General features: G+C 44.6%; 1 protein-coding gene across 1 annotated transcript; it reads left to right on the top strand.

Annotated features, from left to right (window-relative positions):
- Window positions 1-4222: 4222 nt before the first annotated feature.
- Window positions 4223-11726, top strand: LOC130384681 (eosinophil peroxidase-like). Its single transcript, XM_056592993.1, has 15 exons — window positions 4223-4232; window positions 4348-4413; window positions 5165-5246; window positions 5352-5536; window positions 5628-5760; window positions 6704-6833; window positions 6952-7158; window positions 7259-7622; window positions 8226-8386; window positions 8471-8729; window positions 8981-9151; window positions 9396-9633; window positions 9774-9970; window positions 10063-10107; window positions 10466-11726. The coding sequence occupies exons 2-15, from the start codon at window positions 4350-4352 to the stop codon at window positions 10903-10905; spliced, it is 2676 nt and encodes an 891-aa protein (XP_056448968.1). The 5' UTR covers window positions 4223-4232; window positions 4348-4349; the 3' UTR covers window positions 10906-11726.
- The last annotated feature ends 8428 nt before the right edge of the window (window positions 11727-20154 follow it).

Here is a 20154-nt window from a genome sequence, read left to right as displayed (position 1 = left end):
CTGCAGCCCTTCGAGCCTGTCGGTACCCTGCAACCGAGTCAGGAGTCCTCCAGGATATCATATCCCGGAAGGCCTCCTTCTTCAGTCGGACGGCTTCCCTGACCACCGGTGTCCACCACGGTGTCCGAGGGTTACCGCCCCTTGAGGAGCCTAAGACCCTGAGGCCACAGCTAGCCACCGCAGCTTCAGCAATGGAGGCTTTGAACACCGCCCACTCCGGCTCAATGCCCCCAACCTCCACAGGAATGCCAGAAAAGCTCCGCCGGAGGTGTGAGTTGAAGATACCTAGGACGGGGGCCTCCTCCAGACGTTCCCAGTTCACCCGCACTACTCGTTTGGGCTTACCAGGTCTATCCGGAAATTTCCCCCATTCCCTGATCCAACTCACAACCAGATGGTGGTCGGTTGACAGTTCCGCCCCTCTCTTTACCCGAGTGTCCAAAACATGCGGCCTCAGATCAGATGACACGATCACGAAATCGATCATCGATCTTCGGCCTAGGGTACTCTGGTACCAGGTACACTTATGAGCACCCTTATGTTCGAACATGGTGTTTGTTATGGATAATCCATGACTAGCACAGAAATCCAATAACAAACGACCGCTCGGGTTTAGATCAGGGAGGCCGTTCCTCCCCACCACGCCTCTCCAGGTGTCTCCATCGTTGCCCACGTGGGCGTTGAAGTCTCCCAGCAGAACTACGGAGTCCCCTACTGGAGCCCCATACAGGACTCCATTCAGGGTCTCCAAGAAGGCCGAGTACTCTGAGCTGCTGTTTGGTGCATACGCACAAACAACAGTCAGAGTTTTCCCCCCTACAACCCTTAGGCGCAGGGAGGCGACCCTCTCGTCTACTGGGGTAAACTCCAACACCGCGGCGCTCAGCCGGGGATTTATGAGTATCCCCACACCCGCCCGGCGCCTCACGCCCTCGGCAACTCCGGAGAAAAATAGAGTCCAACCCTTATCCAGGAGTACGGTACCAGAGCTGAGACTGTGCGTGGAGGTAAGCCCCACCAGATCTAACTGATAGCGCTCCACCTCCCTCACAAGCTCCGGTTCCTTTCCCCACAGCGAGGTGACGTTCCACGTCCCCAGAGCCAGCTTCTGCCGCCCGGGTCTGGTCCGTCGAGACCCCTGACCTTCGCTGCCACCCATGTGGCTGCGCACCCGACCCCAACGGGTCTTCCCACAGGTGGTGGGCCCATGGGATGAAGAGAGGGGGGGTGCCACGTAGTTTGTTCGGGCTGTACCCGACCGGGCTCCGTGGCAAACCCGGCCACCAGGCGCTCGCCATCGAGCCCTCCGTCTGGGCCTGGCTCCAGACGGGGGCCCCGGGCTTCCTCCGGGCCGGGTCACATCTCCTCTTTTTACGTTATTCATTGGAGTTTTTTGAACCATTCTTAGTCTGGCCCCTCACCTGAGACCACTCTGCCATGAGAGACCCTACCAGGAGCACAAGGCTCCAGACAACACAGCTCTCAGGTTCACAGGGACACGCAAACCTCTCCACCACGATAAGGTGACGGTTCCAGGAGAGAATTAGGGATAGTCATAATTTTATTGTAGATATCTATTAAATTATATTTGATTAGAGATAAAATTGGAGACATCTGTAACTATCATTCCGCCTAGTCGAAATGTAATTTCAGATATCTTGAATTAGTTTTGACTAGGTGAAATGAAGGCAGCCAGAATTGTCATATGGCAAGCCAATTTGACATAAATTCACTAGACTGGATATCTGCAATTGAATTGTAGATTCAATTGCAAGAACTGTGTCCTCTTCATCATCCTTCTCCTGGCCTCTCTATCTGAATCCAAATCTTTCTTGGGGTCCTGCTCAGGTCAAATATAACCTGTTAGTTGGCTATTGCCCAGTCTGCATACATGATGACCCCCATACTTAAGATGTTGTAGATAGCAAAATTCACGTATTGGGAGGGTGCGTGTTCCATAGCGCAGCTTTTCTTTAGAGATTTTGAAACTCCAGTCCAGGTCACCTTTGACTTTTTGGGTCAATACTATTTCTTCTGTCAGTCCAACTAGGAGCGTTCTTCCGTTCAAAACCACCTCGTTCCATCTTTCTCAGAAACCCTTGCCATTTGACCTCAACCTGGCTGAGTTTTTACTCTGTTAGTTCCCTGGTTGGAACACTGTAGAGGAGACGAGATCGGGCACACGTAGTTAGAAATTCCCCTCAAGAAAGACAGCTTCATGCGTTTGTTCATTAGGACAAACGTTCATTCCTCTGTGTGGAGGGAAGACGATAGGTTCTCAAAGTTCAATTAGCATTCAAAACAATTGCTTTAAAAGCTAATATTAATCAAATATTATTATTATTTCGATTATTAATGAAATAGCCCTCCTTATTTTAGCCTATTCATTTTCATGATAACCTGTAACGCTTCATTTTCCAAATAAGAACCTTGAGCCCAACTCACCACTTCACCATTCAGTTATCTGAAACAGCTAGACAGATGCCTAGCCTGGCGTTGGTGCCTCTGGTTCTTATGGACATGTACACCTTAGGGCTCTGTTGCCATATTGGTGCCTCTGGTTCTTATGGACATGTACACCTCATGGCTCTGCAGCCATGTTAGTGCCTCTGGCCATGTGGCTCGGCCGCCTGGAGGCTGTTTATGTGATGCCGTCTTCAGGCAGGTATGCCCTTAGCCGCATGCTCTTCAAATTTTCTCTGCATGTGGTGTGTTGATGCAGTCCTGCTCGTGGGTATTTTAGCCCATGGCAACATGAGGCCTATCAGTCCTGTGGCTCTCAAACACAATTCAATTTTTCCCAACCTTTTCGCTGGAAACAAATCTAGGATATTTTATGCATTAAACTGAATGCATAAAATATCACAACACCTAGGCCGGACATGTTGCTGCTCTCTGAAGCCTCAAAGCAGATCATCCTCTTGGAGCTCACCGTCCCTTGGGAAGAGCGCATCGAGGAAGCCAACGAGAGGGATAGAGCGAAGTACGCCGAGCTGGTGGAGCAGTGCCTCTCCAACGGGTGGCGAGCGAGGTGTGAGCCCATCGAAGTAGGGAGCAGAGGGTTCGAGGCCAGTCCCTATGTAGGGTCTACAACATGCTGGGCATCACAGGAGCAAGCAAACGAAGGGCAACAACAATGGTCGCAGAGGCAGCCGATCAGGAGAGGAGAGTCGTGGGTGATGTAGTGCTTAACTTGATCAATTCCGGCTGGGTTGCCTGGGAGTCGGTGTCTGGTGCAAGACCAGAAACACCTGATGAACCCAGGTTATAAAAGGTGCATCGCAAGATGTTTTCTATAAAAAGATAATAATAAACCTATTCTGTTAGACAGTGGACATTTTCCATCTCTATTATTTTGCTTGCGCCGCACGCTATGCGGAGGTCACACACCCAGTTACATCGAAAAGGAAGAATGCTGCTCTCCTGCATTACTTCAGTTATAAGGAAAACCAAAATGTTTATCGGCACTAATTCCATAGATGTTTTTTGTGTGTCTGGTGTCTTTGCTTTCCTTCTGAATCAAATTGTTTTTCTATATAAATGTATAACAGACACTTTTCAACCCTTCAACCATGCTCATCAACAAGGTCATTTTCAAAGTGGGTGTAGACTATTATTAGTATAACTACTATGAGTATTATTTTAATTGCCGTCCTTTTTGTTGTCCAAATTATCCTTGAAGGGTGTGGTTTACCGCCATCCGTGTCATTGGACATTCTGCTACCAGTAATTATCGACTTAATGAGTTCCAATGCCAGGTCGCTAGGTGATTTCCCCTTAATATCCAAAGTAAAGAAATGAACAAATATAGACACATATAGAAAAGTACAATAAAGGGTTTCTCAAATGAAGTCACACTATATGGATATCTGTTCTACAAGCCATTTGTATTGGAAACAATGTACTAAGTTCTTCAAACTTCCTTGTTGTTACTTGGTGAGTGGAAAACAGAGGTCAATACATACCGATAAAATGTGGCAGATTGTACGTAGAGACAAAACAAGCTTTTATGTTATTTGTGGTTATTTCTACTACATTTCTCCTTATTTCTCCTTAACTTCTTACAAAATCGTTTTATTTTCAAACAGAAATAGTTGTTGTGAAACAGGCATCAGTAGGCCTGCCCCAGGTCAAGTAGGCCTACCCCAGAAGGGGTGTGTCTCTCTCTAAAGTATAAAAACATAACCTACCTATGTTATGAGTATTGTCTTGGGGAGGGACGGACACTGCAGGTTGGTATTTCCTAACACATATCCTACATTTCAAACTACATTATATTTGGTCATACAGTGTATTTGGTAGGCCTCTACATGTAGGTTAAACATAACCACTGTAAACCTTTTTCAGATATGTATGAGATTCTTTGTCTGCTGACTGTGGCTCTGGTGGGGTTGCAGTGCAATGCTAGTACTGGTAAGTGCTCCATCTTATAATTGTTTTTGTGATAATCTATGCAGCGGCAGTTCTACCTTATGACATGGGAGCCTGCGGCCAGATGCTCTGTTAGAGGGGTCAGTGACGTGACGGGGATAAACCCCTCCTAAGGGGGTCCAGTTAATGGAAAATAATACATTATTTTACAAAATAAAATAGTACATTATTTTACAAAAATTTAATAATATATTTTTTGCCATGGATAAAATAATAAAATGTTACCATTAACAGAAAAATTTGCACATTTTGGATTTTGGGTTTCAAAATCCAATATCATTCAAAGATATAAAAAAAGCATGGACAAAATTAGCATATATTGGATTAGCACATATTGGCACATATTGGATTTGGGATTTCACTCTCAAAAGGCTTTCAAAGCTATAAAAAAAAGCATGGAAAAGGTAGAAAAATAGAAGGCTACTTTGGTGTTCCACTTTGGTAATACATTGCTAAAATCGAAAAAACCAACTGTGATAATTCCCACTCATAGCAAGATGTTGTTACGGGGGCACTGCCACCTCCTGGTCGCCTCTCAGAACTGCAAGTGACTCTGTGTTGGCTAAATTATATACCTAATTAAATGACAAACAAAAATAAATATAATCTGAAAAAAAAGATCCAATCAGTAATGGAGCTCATAAACAATAAATGATTAAGTATAACTTATTGACACGCCTTGATGTGAAAGTTCTATTGCTAAATAAGGAGATGGGCATCCATTTCTCTGCAGGTGACCACAGGGTCTTCATTGAGAATATCGTCAAGGAGGCCATGGCGAAGGTGGATCAGGACTATGAGTACTCAAGGCGAGAGTAAGTGTCCCAAATCGATTACCGAAACATGGATTCATCACACAAGATAAACATGAAGTGGTCATAGGATTGATTAACAGAAAAGGCCTCTCCTTCTGTTCGTAGGAGCCTTTCTCGTGTTCGGAGGAGCAGAGTGACCCCTTCAGACATCCTGAGGCTCCTCAAACAGCCGTCTGGTCTGTCCCGCTCCGCCGTCCGCGCCTCAGACTACATGGACCACGCCATCCAGCTGCTGCAGAAGAGGTCTCTGCAGGAGCACCGTGTGCACAAGCGCTCCATCAACGCCACAGGTAGACCCATGATATCATAACCAGTACCTCCACCGTACCTGCCGGGCACTGCTGGTTGGCTGACCTCTTCCTTTCCGCTTCCATCACTCAGATCTGATTATGGAAGAAGACCTGAAAACCATCGCTGATATAACAGGCTGCTCTGCGAGGCTTCGCTCCCCTTCTTGCAAAACCACGCCCAACCTGGAGAGGTTTCGCACCACCAACAGCGAATGCAACAACAAGTAATTGTTTATTTTTTAACCCCTTTGAATCGGTCCTGAGACCTTTAGTGGCCTCACAGGGCTTTAAGTGTGGCCCTGTGAGTGTTGTTAGGATGCTAGAGATCACCACACTCTGTCTCTTGACCTCTGCTCTACTGACGTGAGCCGGTCTGTATCAGTCTATCCAGTGTGTGTGGGTAAGCGTGGGGCTGTCACGTTAAAATTGTACCGGGGGCGAAAATTGTACCGACCTATGTCATCGTTTGTTTACATCCTGACAACCTGCCCGGCAACAGACGACGCGATGCAGAAAACATGTTTCCAAACGACGAAATAACATAATACAGATAGCGGATCGCTATCTGTATTATGATAGATAGCGATAACACTTGTTTTTACTTTATATTTGTATTGTATTTAATTGTTTAATCAAAACAATAAAAAAATGTGCCCGCGAAACGGGCGATCGCGTCAAATGACGTAGGAGGGTTCTTGAAACATAATACAGATAACGGATCGCTAGATAACACTTGTTTTTACTTTATATTTGTATTGTATTGAATTGTTTAATCGAATTTAGCTACTAAACTGAGTGTTTTAAGCAGGTTTCATAGTCTAGAATGTTCAAGAACCTTCCTACGTGATTTGATGCGTCATTTGACGCGATCGCCCGTTTTGCGGGCACATTTTTTTATTGTTTCGATTAAACAATTAAATACAATACAAATATAAAGTAAAAACAAGTGTTATCGCTATCTATCATAATACAGATAGCGATCCGCTATCTGTATTATGTTATTTCGTCGTTTGGAAACATGTTTTCTGCATCGCGTCGTCTGTTGCCGGGCAGGTTGTCAGGTTGTCAGGATGTAAACAAACGATGACGTAGGCCGGTACAATTTTCGCCCCCGGTACAATTTTAACGTGACAGGGCCAACCAGGTATGTGTGACTTCCTCCTTCAGGAAGAACAGCCGCCTGGGCGCCGCCAACATCCCCTTTACCCGCTGGCTGCCCGCCAAGTACCAAGACGGCTTCTCCCTGCCCGCCGGCTGGGACCCCAAAGTCAAGAAGAACAACCACCTCCTTCCTTTGGTAAATAATAAACCATTTAATTATTCCGACATATTTGGAGCAGAGATAAGAGTTTTTCCATTTTCTACTTAGTTTGTTGTTTGACCAAGATCACCAATTATCCCCTTCGTCTGACCAGGTGCGGAAAGTGTCAAACCAAATATTCGACGCACGGACCAATGCCCTGACCAGTGACCCACTGTACACCCACCTGGTGACCATTTTCGGTCAGTGGACCGACCACGACCTCACCTTCACCCCGCACATCCCCGTCATCCGCTCCTTCAACGACGGGATCGACTGCGCCAAGACGTGTGACAGAAAGGAGCCCTGCTTCCCTATGGTGGTCAGTAAATCCAGCAACATACACGGCACTAGAGGGGGGTCCCATCCTAGATCCACATCATTCATGTAGCCCGTCTTGTCTCTTCTCACTTTCACTAAAGTTCCCAGAAAATGACCGTCGCCTGAAGAACTCGGATAGCCCGAAGTGCATGCCCTTCTTCCGCTCAGCGGCGGCGTGCGGCTCGGGGAACACAGGCTTCCTGTTTGGAGGCCGGGCCGTGCGTCAGCAGTTGAACACCCTCACCGCCTACATCGACTCGGGGCAGGTCTACGGATCAGACGTCAGCCTGGCCACCAAACTGCGAGACCTCAGCAGCGACCTTGGGCTCCTGAGGGTCAACGCCATGTACAACGACAGCGGTCGGGAACTCCTCCCCTTCACCAGCATGACCAACAACATGTGCTCCAACCGCGCCGCCATCACCGGCAAAACGGACGCACAAGAGGTCCCCTGCTTCATTGCTGGTAAGAGGAAAACATCGGAGCAATTTAAAAGCGAAAGATCAAATCAAAAACTGTAAAAAGCAGTGAAAAGCTTAATGGTTCTTCTCCGTTACCACAAAGGAGATGTTGGACCTTCTCCAAATCAGATCAATGACGTCAAAGGTCCAACATGTTGGACCTTTGACGTCATTGGTCCAAAGGTCATTATCTAACTTTAACGCAATATTTGTAATATTTAGAGTCAATGTTGCATTCAACAATTTTTATCAACATACGTATGAAGCAGTAATCTTGGTATAAATAAATGAGAGCTTGACCGTTCCCCTTAAAGAACATGTTGGTTCTTGAGCTTTAGATACCTGTAGCTCCCCTAGCGCTGAGCTGAAATAAAGCATCAGCAGTCAGTCTTGCTGGCCCTAAAGGGCTCTCTGTATCTGCCCGGAGGTTGCTGATTTTGTTCTCCAAGAGGATATTTTGTGACATCCAAATTGTAATATGATAATGCAGTTAACCAGTTTCACCAGGAAAAAATCATTCTATCTTTCCAAGTTTGGAAGCGTTGAAGAAGGATGTGATCATGCGATTAGCAGCCGTGACCTTTTGGTTTTGTGTCACGTCTCCAAGGTGACGAACGAACCAACGAGAATATTGCGCTGACTTCCTTGCACACGCTGTTGATGCGGGAACATAACCGGTTGGCCCGCGCTCTCGCTAAGCTCAACCCCCACTGGAGCGGCGAGAGGTTGTACCAAGAGGCCCGCAAAATCATGGGGGGGTACTTCCAGGTAGGACTGATACCAACAAAGATCTCTTTTTAATCTGTCCCACTGATCATACTCACAGTTGGCGCCTCTCCACTCCAATGTTAGGTCATTACCTTCCGGGATTACCTGCGGCACATTGTCGGACCAAGCGTCATCGCCAAACGGCTGTCCACCTACCCCGGGTACAGTGAGGCCGTGGACCCAAGCATCTCCAACGTGTTCGCCACGGCGGCCTACCGCTTCGCTCACCTCGCTATCCAGCCCGTCATCTTCCGTCTGGACGAGAACTTCAAGGAACACTCTGAGTTCGGCAACGTGATGCTGCACAAGGCCTTCTTCGCTCCATGGAGAATTGTTTTTGAAGGTACACCTTATCTTTTATTCGACCCATTCCGAACCTGACTCCAGACCAGGGGTACACCTGTACCTGGGTCTTCTGACCTTGTTGACCTCTGTGTCCCCCGTTTTATTTTTTATTGGATGTCGACTGTGTGGATTATACTGATGCCCTCATGTAAAGTGTGCTTGAGCCAGGGAAAAGGGCATGAATTGCATTTATTATTCTTATTACTATTATTCTTCTTCTTATTATTGTGACCCTGTTCTGCCTCTCAGGGGGTGTGGACCCGATCCTCCGAGGGCTGGTGGGTCAGAGGGCGAAGCTGAACACTCAGGACAACATGATGAACACTGACCTGAGAGACCGTCTGTTCAAGTTCCTTGATGACCTGGCTCTAGACCTGGCAGCCCTGAACCTGCAGAGGGGTCGTGACCATGGCCTTCCAGGTAACCCCCCCCCCCCCCCCCCACACACTCCATCCCACTCTGGTCCCCCCCCACTCCCACGCTGGCCTCCCCATGATTATTAGTGATAAATATACCGACATCGCCTGTATAAGGTTTTGGCTAGGTCATGAAGTCATGAGGTCATATCAGTTGGAACCATTTGGTGTAATTTAGGCTGGAATTAGACAGATACAAAAAAAAAGAAAAAAATGTTTGATATGTTTTTTTTATTCTTGTGTAAAAGGATACAACGACTGGCGCAAGTTCTGCAAGCTCTCGCAGCCCAGAGACGTGGATGAGCTGGCAGCAGTTCTGAACAACACTGAGCTGGCCGAGGCCCTGATTGACCTCTACGGCACTCCTGACAACATCGACGTGTTCCTGGGTGGCGTGGCCGAGCCCTTTGTCCCGGGAGGGCGGGTGGGCGACCTGTTCGCCTGTCTCATCAGCGTCCAGTTCCAAAACATCCGCCAGGGAGACAGGTAATCACAATACTGCCCCCTCTTTCTCTACACTCATACCACACCCTCTGCGTCACGATTTGAGGGTTTAGATTGTATAGATATGAACAAAGTAGTTGTGTTGCTGAGAGGCTGAACGAATGAATAAACGTCCATTCCAGACTTTGGTGGGAGAACGACGGGGTCTTCACAGGAACCCAACGGAAATCCATGATGAGCGCATCGCTTGCCCGCATAATGTGTGACAACACGGGCATTGTTGAAGTCCCAGAGAGACCCTTTGAATACCAGCCCCGGTCTGGCTACACCAAGTGTGAGAAGATCCCAAGCTTTGACCTCAGCCCATGGAAAGAGAACGGTGGGTGGATGCTCCCTAAGGATGGAATGGCACAAGCACTCACCGCTGCTTCCTTTTAACTCTGACTCTTATTTATGGTTCCTTTTCTACAGAGGATGAGGAGGTTGATTCAACCACAGGAAAACCACACGACCCAGGTAAGGCCAGTGTGTTCCTTATTTCAGAAAGTAATAATAACCCCAGTTAAACGTATGAACCACCATGAGCTCCAGCCCTTTAGCCGCAGCACAGGTTAGGATGGCCAACTTCCCTTTCAAATGTATTTTACCAATTTAACTTCTAGTAGGTCTGAGTAGCCAGTTATGAGCTAGTTTGGAGCAGTATGAGCTAGTTTGGAGCAGTATGAGCTAGTTTGGAGCAGTATAAGCTAGTTATGAGCAGTATGAGCTAGTTTGGAGCAGTATAAGCTAGTTATGAGCAGATGCATTAGCTATGCCTCTATCATGCTGGGCTGTCAGTCGATAAGAACCATGTGGTTTATCTTTTAACCATCAGAATATCGCGGCCCGCCTGGACCCCAGGGCCCCAAAGGTCCGCCCGGCCCTCCCGGGTCCACGCCCGCCGTCGGCTTCTCGGTACGACTGGGCGAGAGTTACCCCGAGGCCAACGTGCCCATCGTCTTCAGCAGTGTGATCTACAACGGGCAGGACGCGTACGACGTCAAGAAGGGCATCTTCACCTGCGAGCAGCCCGGTGTCTACGAGTTCCAGTTCCACTGCACCATCCACGGCAAGTCAGGGAGCGTGGATCTGAAGCGCAACAAGGAGCTGATCCTCCACTCGTACACCACCAAGCAGAGCGGCTACCTCACTGCCTCAGGGAGCACCCTCCTCTCGCTGAAGAAGGGCGACCTCGTCTACCTGATTGCCAACTCTGGAGGAAACGGCCTTAACAAAGACAGCTACTTCTCTGGCCATCTGCTCTTCGTGGTGTAGTAGGAGACTCTGCTGAGCTGCGATCAACAGCACACTGGAATTTAAGTTTTGAAAAATGTGAAAATGTGGGATAAATTAAGGAATTTTATGTAAAATCGTGCTCTCTGCCCCTTTTTGTACTTCATACAATCAATGTTTTCTTGGCCAGAGGAAAAACTGAATGGTTTACGCCATGGTTGCATTTTTTTAATTCAATAGATGATTTCAAATCATGTAAGAAGTTGATTTAATGGTGTGATTAAATTAGACATTATAAAAAGAAAAACTGTGAAGCAAATCCATTGTGCATGTGATCTATCTTCCATTTTTTTATCCATTTTAGATATAGGTGGACACGCCCACTAGTGATGTCATATGGGCCAGATATTCGAAATGGCTAATCACACTCACACCTGGTGGTATAATATGTCCCTTTTAAACGTGTATCGTTGATTTGGGGCCACTACGGGAAAGTTGCAATGATGTTAAGGACATGCTATTAAATGGCACAAATTTATTAAATGTGTGATCTGTTAATTTTTGTGTTGCTGTGGGGATGTTACAGATGGTTGAGATAAATGTTTTTATTTCAAATAAGTATTGTAGAAGGATTTGAAGGTTTAGCAATTACTAGTAAGAGAATGCCAATGGTTAAATGGTTCAGTCAAAGATCTGTGTCGGAGCAGCAACCTATTTCGATTCATTCATGAAACAATGTTGAAGTTGTAGGTCCAAATGACAGTCCAAAGATCAGATTGGTTTGAATTCCCCACGCATCATTTTCAAAATGCTGAAATAGGGCAAATGTATAATTAATTTTTGATTAAATTAAAATAACCAATCTTATTATTAACTTTATTTAATTATTAAGACTGCAATGGGTTTGTGTCTTGTGAGCAAATCGATCTCAACATTAGTCACTTCGTCGTGACTTTGAAGTGCATCAGAAAACACTTAAGTAGTAGTGACAATAGTGGCGAGCTCAGAGATGCCCCTGGAAGCTAATGTCATTTTTTATGTTCATTCTGTGTAATGCTGCAATTCATTACACAGAATGAGTGTGGATAGCTTCCCAAAGATCTGAAATAAGGAGCACCAGAAGCTCAGAGAGCTAGGTGATGCTCCGAAGATGTCCTGCGTGGGATTGTGTATGATTGGGATCCGGTGATCCCATAACAACATCAATACAGCTTATTTGACGTTGTGGAGTGCAGCTAAAACATCTGCTGGACAGTCCTGTGGCCCGTGAGTTCCACCGTTGGCCAGCCTTGTTTGAAAGGTCACACAACGGAAATTTTCCAGAACGTAGCTCCATGTTTGAATAGTGAACATCACTAGTGGTGCCTGAATGGTCATCCAAGTGTTTTAGCAGGGACCTCTGTGTTAAAGGGGGCTTTAGACAAGCTGGAGACATAAACAGCATTGTGGAGAAACTCACAGGCTCCCGGTACAAAGAATACCACAACGTCTATTTCCCTCCACTCTCTTTCTTTGTAGGTTCAGCAGTCAAAGCTAAAAAACTTAATTTGACTTAATTTAACTCCATAAGACTTAAGACTGTCAGGCTACCGTCACGCCTGAATAAGAAGCCAGAAAGGTTTTCTGCAGCGAAATGGCTTCTGTTTCAGTTTTTGTGCATCAACATCACATCTAGTAAAGAACAATTTAAATAATTTGAAATGCACCCATTGTGGCAGTGATGAACCCAAGACAATTCTGCACTATGAATGTGTGGTCCATTGAGGTGATAATGTTGGCTTTGATATCATGTGGTCTAATGAGGTAATAGAGGCAATTAACTAAGATCAAGATCTGTCACATGTCACCATCCTCACAGAAGTAGTCTTGTACGATTTGCTTTCACTTATATTGCGCTGGTCAGAGTAAGTTCTGCAATATGGTTGAGAGTAATATAAATCTGTTTATATACCTTGACAACCACTGAACCAACCATCTGGACTCTGCCAGATGATTAGTGGTTAGTGTGCTCTGCTTTAACTTTAATGTTTGCAGTGCATTGCGACTTGCTCAGCGTACGGTGAGCAAGTCGCATGGGTCGGCACAGGTCGGCTTAGCTCAGGAGGTAGAGCAGTTGTCTTGTAACCGAAAGGTTGCTAGTTCGATCCCCAGCTCCTCATAGCTGATTGTTGATGTGTCCCTGAGCAAGACACCCAACCCTAACTGCTCCTGACGAGCTGGCTGTCACCTTGCATGATTGACTCTGCCGTCGGTGTGTCAATGTGTGTATTAACCAATGTTAGTCGCTTTGGATAAAGCGATCAAAGAGTCTGCTAAATGCCCTAATTGTAATTATATGGTAGATCCTGTTATTACCTAGTTAATTTACTCCCATGTATTTAGGGCTTATTCATTGAGCAGGGATTTTCTGCCGTTTATAAATGTCAGTTAGTCCCATAGTAGTTCCCATAAACTAATAACTATTATTGATCAATAGAAAGAAAATATGGATGATTATTATCAATAAGGTCTACTTTTATCAAGTGCAGTTTAATTGTTATTTAATCCCTTCTCTAGTTAGGGTTGTGGTTGCAATAGGGGTGTGTAGAGCAGTCCAGAGATTAGTATGAATTGTCATGTGTTCTGAAAATCTCCCCTATGTCCCCTTGTGAGACCATCGAGATGTTGAATTCTGTGTCTTAAAGTGAATTCTGAGAAAAAGCCTTCAGTCCAAATTGCTGTCAAACATTCATCTTAGCTATTCAGTCTGTTTCCGAATTCTTGTTTGTGTTGAGTGGAATCTCTCTCCGTTCCGCGCTGATCGCTGCCATCATTCCTGTGATTTTTGGCAGCGAGGTTCAGCTGGCTGGAGGCCAGAGTGATCTGCAGAGGGAACCAATAGGCTGACTTATTGGACAATTGAAATCCAACGCGCCACTGGCGAAGGAAGGCGTGGTGCCTGCTCAAACCTGCGCCTGACACGGGTTTGAGCACGGCCCTGAATAGCGTTTCAATGACTTTGTGCGGTACGCTAGCAGGCGTTGCTTATTATTAAAATCGTTTTATTGATCATCATACAGATCATACATTTGTTGACAGCAGACACCTTGAATGAAGCAAACCACCTGATGCATGTTGAATGTCTTCTATTGTGAGCAAACTGCCTGTTCACATCCAAGAGGTCTGATTCAAAGTTCTCCTCCAGATTACTATTTAAGGTTAACAGTCGGGGAGGCATTGATTTGAATAACACAGTTGAATTTACTCAACACCTTTTGCTTTCGGTCCCAAACTCAAGATTAATTTGTGCAGCGATTAGAAGGTGTTTCCACCGTGACGGTGGGGAGGTCTTAGTAGTTTGTTATGCTGGGCTGCGTCTGTATGCTGATGAATTACAAATAATTGTTAACTGTAGTTAAGTCATGGGTTTAAAGACTTGGATACCGTGTTGATTGGTCGACCCAACCAATCCACCCTTCTACTGGAAACCATAATCCCAAGAGAGGATGCACTATTGTTTCCAAATCGAATCAATGTTGTTACTTTTTATTCACACTAAAATGTAAAAGTAGATCAAGTCATTAGTGGGTTAAGGCTCAACAATACCAAGAATTGTATACACTTTACACAAAATAAATGTAACCAAACTCTGCTTAAAAGTGTTCCATGTCCATTTCTAAAGTATTTTATCACCTCTCATCAGAGAGATGAAACTTATCTATCTGTGCTAAACTTGCTTTGTACAACTAGAATGGTAGGATTATGTTGTCATCTGGATCTTGTTTTACATGGATTCTATTTCGGTACAGATGATGTCACATGTAAAGGTCACTTCCAGTACATTCTCATATCATTTTAGCATTGATCTTTGTGTCACTTGTCCAGAACAATCTACACATAACTTTGTTGATTGTGGTACGTGTTTGAAATTAGTGTTTATAGCATTAATACTATTTTTATATTGAAATTCACTTAATAAATAATATTTTGCTTGATCATGTTGATCATCAAGTTATGTTTGACAGATCTTTTTTCTGATGGCTTGTAATTCCAGTAAGGGTTGATGTTTTCCTGGCAGTCCTAGTGACTGGCAGTCACATGTACGTCATCACTGGAATGCAGGCAAACTCCATTTAACAACTGGTTCCAGGCCAACTTCCCTCTTGAAGTCCCTGACTGATGGCGTTACTTGGTATCTGGTGTGTGTGTGTGTGTGTATGTGTGTGTGTGTGTGTGTGTGTGTGTGTGTGTGTGTGTGTGTGTGTGTGTGTGTGTGTGTGTGTGTGTGTGTGTGTGTGTGTGTGTGTGTGTGTGTGTGTGTGTGTGTGTGTGTGTAATGATAAATGACAGGAACAGAATAAGACTTAAGACTGTCAGGCTAACATCTCGCCTGAAGAAGAAGCCAGAGGTTTTCTAGAGCAAAATGGCTTCTGTTTAAATTGTTGTGCATCAACATCACATCTAGTAAAGAACAATTTGAACAATTTGAAATGCAACCAGTGTGGCAGTGATGAACCCAAGACAATTCTGCACCATGAATGTGTGGTCCATTAAGGTGATAATGTTGGCTTTGATATCATGTGGTCTAATAAGGTAATAGAGGCAATTAAATAAGATCAAGATCTGTCACATGTCACCTTCCTCACAGAAGTAGTCTAGTACGATTTGCTCTCACCTATATTGCACTGGTCAAGTTCTGCATTATTGTTGAGAGAAATATCAATCTGTCAATATACCATGACAAACACTGGACCAACCATCTGGATGTAGTTCAATGTAGTTGGACTTTCTATTATTTTCTATTCTTTCGGTTGGATTCTGTCTGCCTGATCCCTGGCTTGATTTGTTTTGAATAGTTAATTTATTATTGTATTTTTGTCTGCCTGCCTTTATTTGACTTTAATTAAATAATTGGACACTGGTTTTCTGCCTCGGAATAAGTTGGTTTCGGTTCTGTGATTGGTATTGCCAACAGAAAATCCCATGACGCCCTCTGATGTACAAGCCCTATTATTTCTCGCCACAGGGGGGTGCCGGTGCTACCACTGCGTGCAGGGTGCCATGCAGTTCCCGTTTTGTTGACGGGATGTTTTTGAATACTTGAAAGTGGCAATCTGGAAGATTTACTTTTAAATTGCCGTATTATGAATGTTACAAACGGATCCTTGTTGGCAACAAAGTTGTATATCAGGGGGAAATTACCGCATATCGCAGAAGATTTGGCGAACTAAAGGAAAATCATTAAGATTTACAATTTATATGCAAAATTACATTTTGAACTCTAAACTTGTTTATTATGTCAATTGTATCTTCATAAATTGAAGTATATATAAGTTAAGTATTACATATTTTCTGCAATTGTATTTTATTGCATACATTTTTGTTAACAAAATATACCATTAATTGTTAAGTGCTATTTTTTTATTTCTGGATTGAATTTATTCAGTACTTTTATTTATTTTATTGGTTATTCAAAATTAGTACTCTTTTTGTGGAAACTGGCATTTGCATTTATTACTGTAATCAAAGAAGTCTTATTTGTACAAGATATCGGCCAGTTTTAAAAGGTCAGTACCAGGTACCCACCTTGGTATTATGCATTTATGAATCTAAGAAATATAAGTGTATCAAATGGCATTGCATCAAATGGTTGTAAACCGAATCAAGCCAAATCACATAGACATTTCAAACCCAATCCGACCGAATCGTTTCAAACTAAAAGTATCGTTGACGTATCATATTGGAGACTGTGCATCGAGACATATATAGCATTGTCCTTGAAGGACAGATGAACGTCCCTAGCCTACAGAGCTCAGTATAAAACATGGAAAAGCATGTCAGATCTTACCAGAGATTCAGGAGCAATGGTGCTGAAGATGACGTGGTTCAGTGCTTGAAGTCACAGAGGAGGTGGATTGGACCCTAGAGCCGTTTCCTCTGGGTTCTGCCAGTGAGATCAGGGAGAACCACGCTGTGGCATTGGAGTATATTCTCAAGATATTTAAAAGCACAGTAAAGCTAACTGGGGAGCTCACTCGAAAACCAGGAGGAAGAAGCAGGTGGCACTGGTGGGAATACTAGACCCAAGGGCGGGTTTGTTGATGTTGTCCGCCTGTTTATTGAGCAATGCTCAATAAACCGGTCTTGTGGTCAGTCCCACACTTCTGGATTAAAAAAGAGTAACGTATATCTAGTTCCAGTTGAACCTCTTTCAGAAAGATCTGATTTGTGGTTGAATCCCAAGACACAGCTTGGCATTTGGACTTGAGTGTAGACCCCTCTGAGGTGCGGTTCCAGTGTTCATCTGCTCAGGCAGTGAATGTTGACAGGCAGGAGCTCACACCAGAACATTAAGCAGGAGATCCTGGACCACTGACACGCTAGTGGAACACAGGAGGAAGATGCTGCCCAAGCTGCTCTCTCGGCCCGCGTCTCAGATGTGATCCAGGGGGAGAACCAGTCACAACGCTAGAGGACAGCATGGCCCGTCCTGGTGTGGACGCAGCAGACCCCTGGTCCAGGGCTACCGGTCCACCTTCAGCATCACAGGAAAGACGGGCTTTCTGCTGCAAGCAGTGGATTAGAATCCATACATGGACAGGAAACACCCGTAGCCAATCAGATTAACGTAGCACTGAGAGCAAGCTGATAAGAACTATTTTAAAGCCGGTTGGAAGAAATGGAAAAAGTCGTGGACTCTAAACTGGTTTGTTATGATATAATATAGTTATTTCATAGAGATTGGGGTAAGATGAGCCAGTGTACCAAGCCCCTGTATTTATGCAACTATACACATTTCATAAATTCGGGAAGTACCCATAATTTATGTCTGGCTGGGATGGAGCAGTTGTAAATGGTGTTTTCTTTTCCACAATTTTTGATGTTATGAGCTAGTAACATTAAGATATTCAGTTCCCAGCATGCCCAGCGCTAGGCTGGAATGCCTACTTAGCCCTTCACGTAGCCATGCTGCGTGGTGGTTAGTTCACGTGTGTACTGACAATGCTGCAGCAGACTTGAAATAAAGCTCTAGTTCATTGGTTCTCAAAGTGCGGCCCGCGGGCCAATGGCGGCCCGCAGAAACATTCCTGGCGGCCTGCAATGACATACAGAGGTAAGTAAAAAAAAAGATTTATTTTTTATTTATTTTTTAATTAATTAAATCCTGTTACATTTGTGAATCCGACTGTACATTACTGTGAAGGGATGAACCTCAGTTTCGTGATTTAGACCTCACTTGACCTCACTCCCAGAGGTCCACGATGCAATGTTTATTTTCACCACTGGGATGCTGACGGCGTTTCCCGCCAACAATTTTTTCCTTTGGCGGCCCTCAGTCAAATTCTGGGTTCCTAAATTGGCCCTCAGCTGTCAAAACTTTGAGAACCCCTGCTCTAGTTGATTAAACACATCTCATCAAGATTCACGCATAAGATATGAACACAATTAATGTTTTTTTGCCTGTCAAAGTAAGTTTTAACAAATCAGGTATAATGACTGCTATATGTCAAATCGAATTTATTCACACATACAAATACATGTCTCACATGTTTGTGATTTGCCAAGTTATAAACCATGGGAATAACTTAGATAAAGATTAGCCTGAATTGTTAAACGAGGCAGTTTTTTCCAAAATCGTTGCTGTGGGGCAAAGTGAGCCACATGCTGTTGGTTAAATTGAGCCAGTCGTTCGTCTTACCCCACCATGATTCACTGAAGTTAAGTTCCGTCTCTAAAGTATAACGTGGTATTTCAATGTAGTTGTAGAATAGCTATCATGCCAAGAAAGAGAGAGAAATTAAATGGAGAGAGCAGCCAAGAAAATCCATCAGAGCAGTTGCAAAATACAGAAATATTGACAGGTTTTATATTTTTTAAAGTTACCTAAGCAAATACATACGACTATTTGGAAAAGGAAAATACATTAAACTTGAAAAAGTTAATTGGTAAATTTAACCCCAGATGGTTTAACTAGCCCCAACGCTAGGGGAAGTTGAGCCAAAACGCCACTCTTTTTAGTGAAGTCAAATTTTCATAAATAGATTGTTAACCTTTTTGATTGAAAGTGGACCTCCTGAAATAAAGATAGATGTTATAATTTTATCATACATATACATTTTTTAATATATTTCCTTGCGGACATGAGTAAAGATTGGCTCATCTTAGCCCACTCTCCCCTATATCTATGTAGATATTAAACAAATGATAAGAAACCATTTTGTATTTGTGATATCATTGCAAAGTATTGAAAATATGGCTTTAGAGTTAATATATTAAAAAATAATATTTCGAAGGAAATCACACCAAGTACTGCATTCAATCAAATTCTTTGTTTTGCGCTTGTTAAAATGCTAGTAGCCAAAAGAGGGCGCTGTTGTAGCACTTGAAGCTTTAGATCTACTTCATGCTCACTAGATTCAGATATTCCACGGCATCGCTGCTGCTTTCATGAGGGAATTTGCTGTCAACATCTGAACACAAAAGTGATTTATTAGCTTTGTAGGCATACATCCTACTACTACGATTATGTGGCGGGGGAATGAGAGGGTTAGCCACATACAGGCCTAGACATAGGCCTACCGACATCTTTTATTTGTTGGTTCTGTTTTTGAATAAATTCATAAATCATGGATGGAATTTCGTCCAAGTGGACCTTTTGTTGTGGAATAAAAAGTTTCCCTGAGGAATCGAACTGCGTTACGGATCCGTTGCGCAGCATCCAAGCACGCAAACGGCCCGTGAATCCCTTCTGTTCCGATTAGGTCTGCTCGTTACAGGTCTGCTTGTTCTAGGCATACACATAGCCCCCCTCACGGACTACTCATAGCCCCCCTCGCGGACTAGAACAAGGACCGGGTTGGGTCGTCCCAGTCTTACTGCGGAGTGCAGATGTTCACGAGGGTCTTCACGTTCTTACTGAAATAAGTCAACAGATCAATAGATGGATCGATGGGACGCAGTGGGCTGGTTCTGTTCCCCACACTGGGAAGAAGGGACGGGAACCAGCTGCTCCGTCTGCGGCCGACCCCTATACGCCCCCCCTGACCTCCGGGACTGACTGCCCTCCGCGGTGAGTGGCGGGGCCCCAAGGGACCCGGGGGGAGGGCGAGGGGAGGACGAGTGGCACACGATACCCCATTGTCCGCTTTAGCAGTCACTGATTCCTGGCCCACCCCCGGAACACGCGCTGACCGTCTCAGGGCGCCATTGATCAGAGCATTGCGGTTCTATAATCCCCAGATCCTCCACCGGCACCAGCTCCACCGAATGACATGCAGGCATATACGTCACGTCCGGGTCTTTAGCGACATG

Source organism: Gadus chalcogrammus, chromosome 6, assembly GCF_026213295.1.
Source record: "Gadus chalcogrammus isolate NIFS_2021 chromosome 6, NIFS_Gcha_1.0, whole genome shotgun sequence".
Lineage (NCBI taxonomy): Eukaryota > Metazoa > Chordata > Actinopteri > Gadiformes > Gadidae > Gadus > Gadus chalcogrammus.
This window is presented reverse-complemented; position numbering and strand designations above follow the sequence as displayed.

Bases quoted from the DNA above. Each gene is read 5' to 3' on its own strand.
- LOC130384681 (XM_056592993.1), top strand. From the start codon at position 4,350: ATGTATGAGATTCTTTGTCTGCTGACTGTGGCTCTGGTGGGGTTGCAG. The intron at 9,634-9,773 runs GTAATCACAATA...CGTCCATTCCAG, and splicing joins AACATCCGCCAGGGAGACAG to ACTTTGGTGGGAGAACGACG. The intron at 10,108-10,465 runs GTAAGGCCAGTG...TTTAACCATCAG, and splicing joins AGGAAAACCACACGACCCAG to AATATCGCGGCCCGCCTGGA.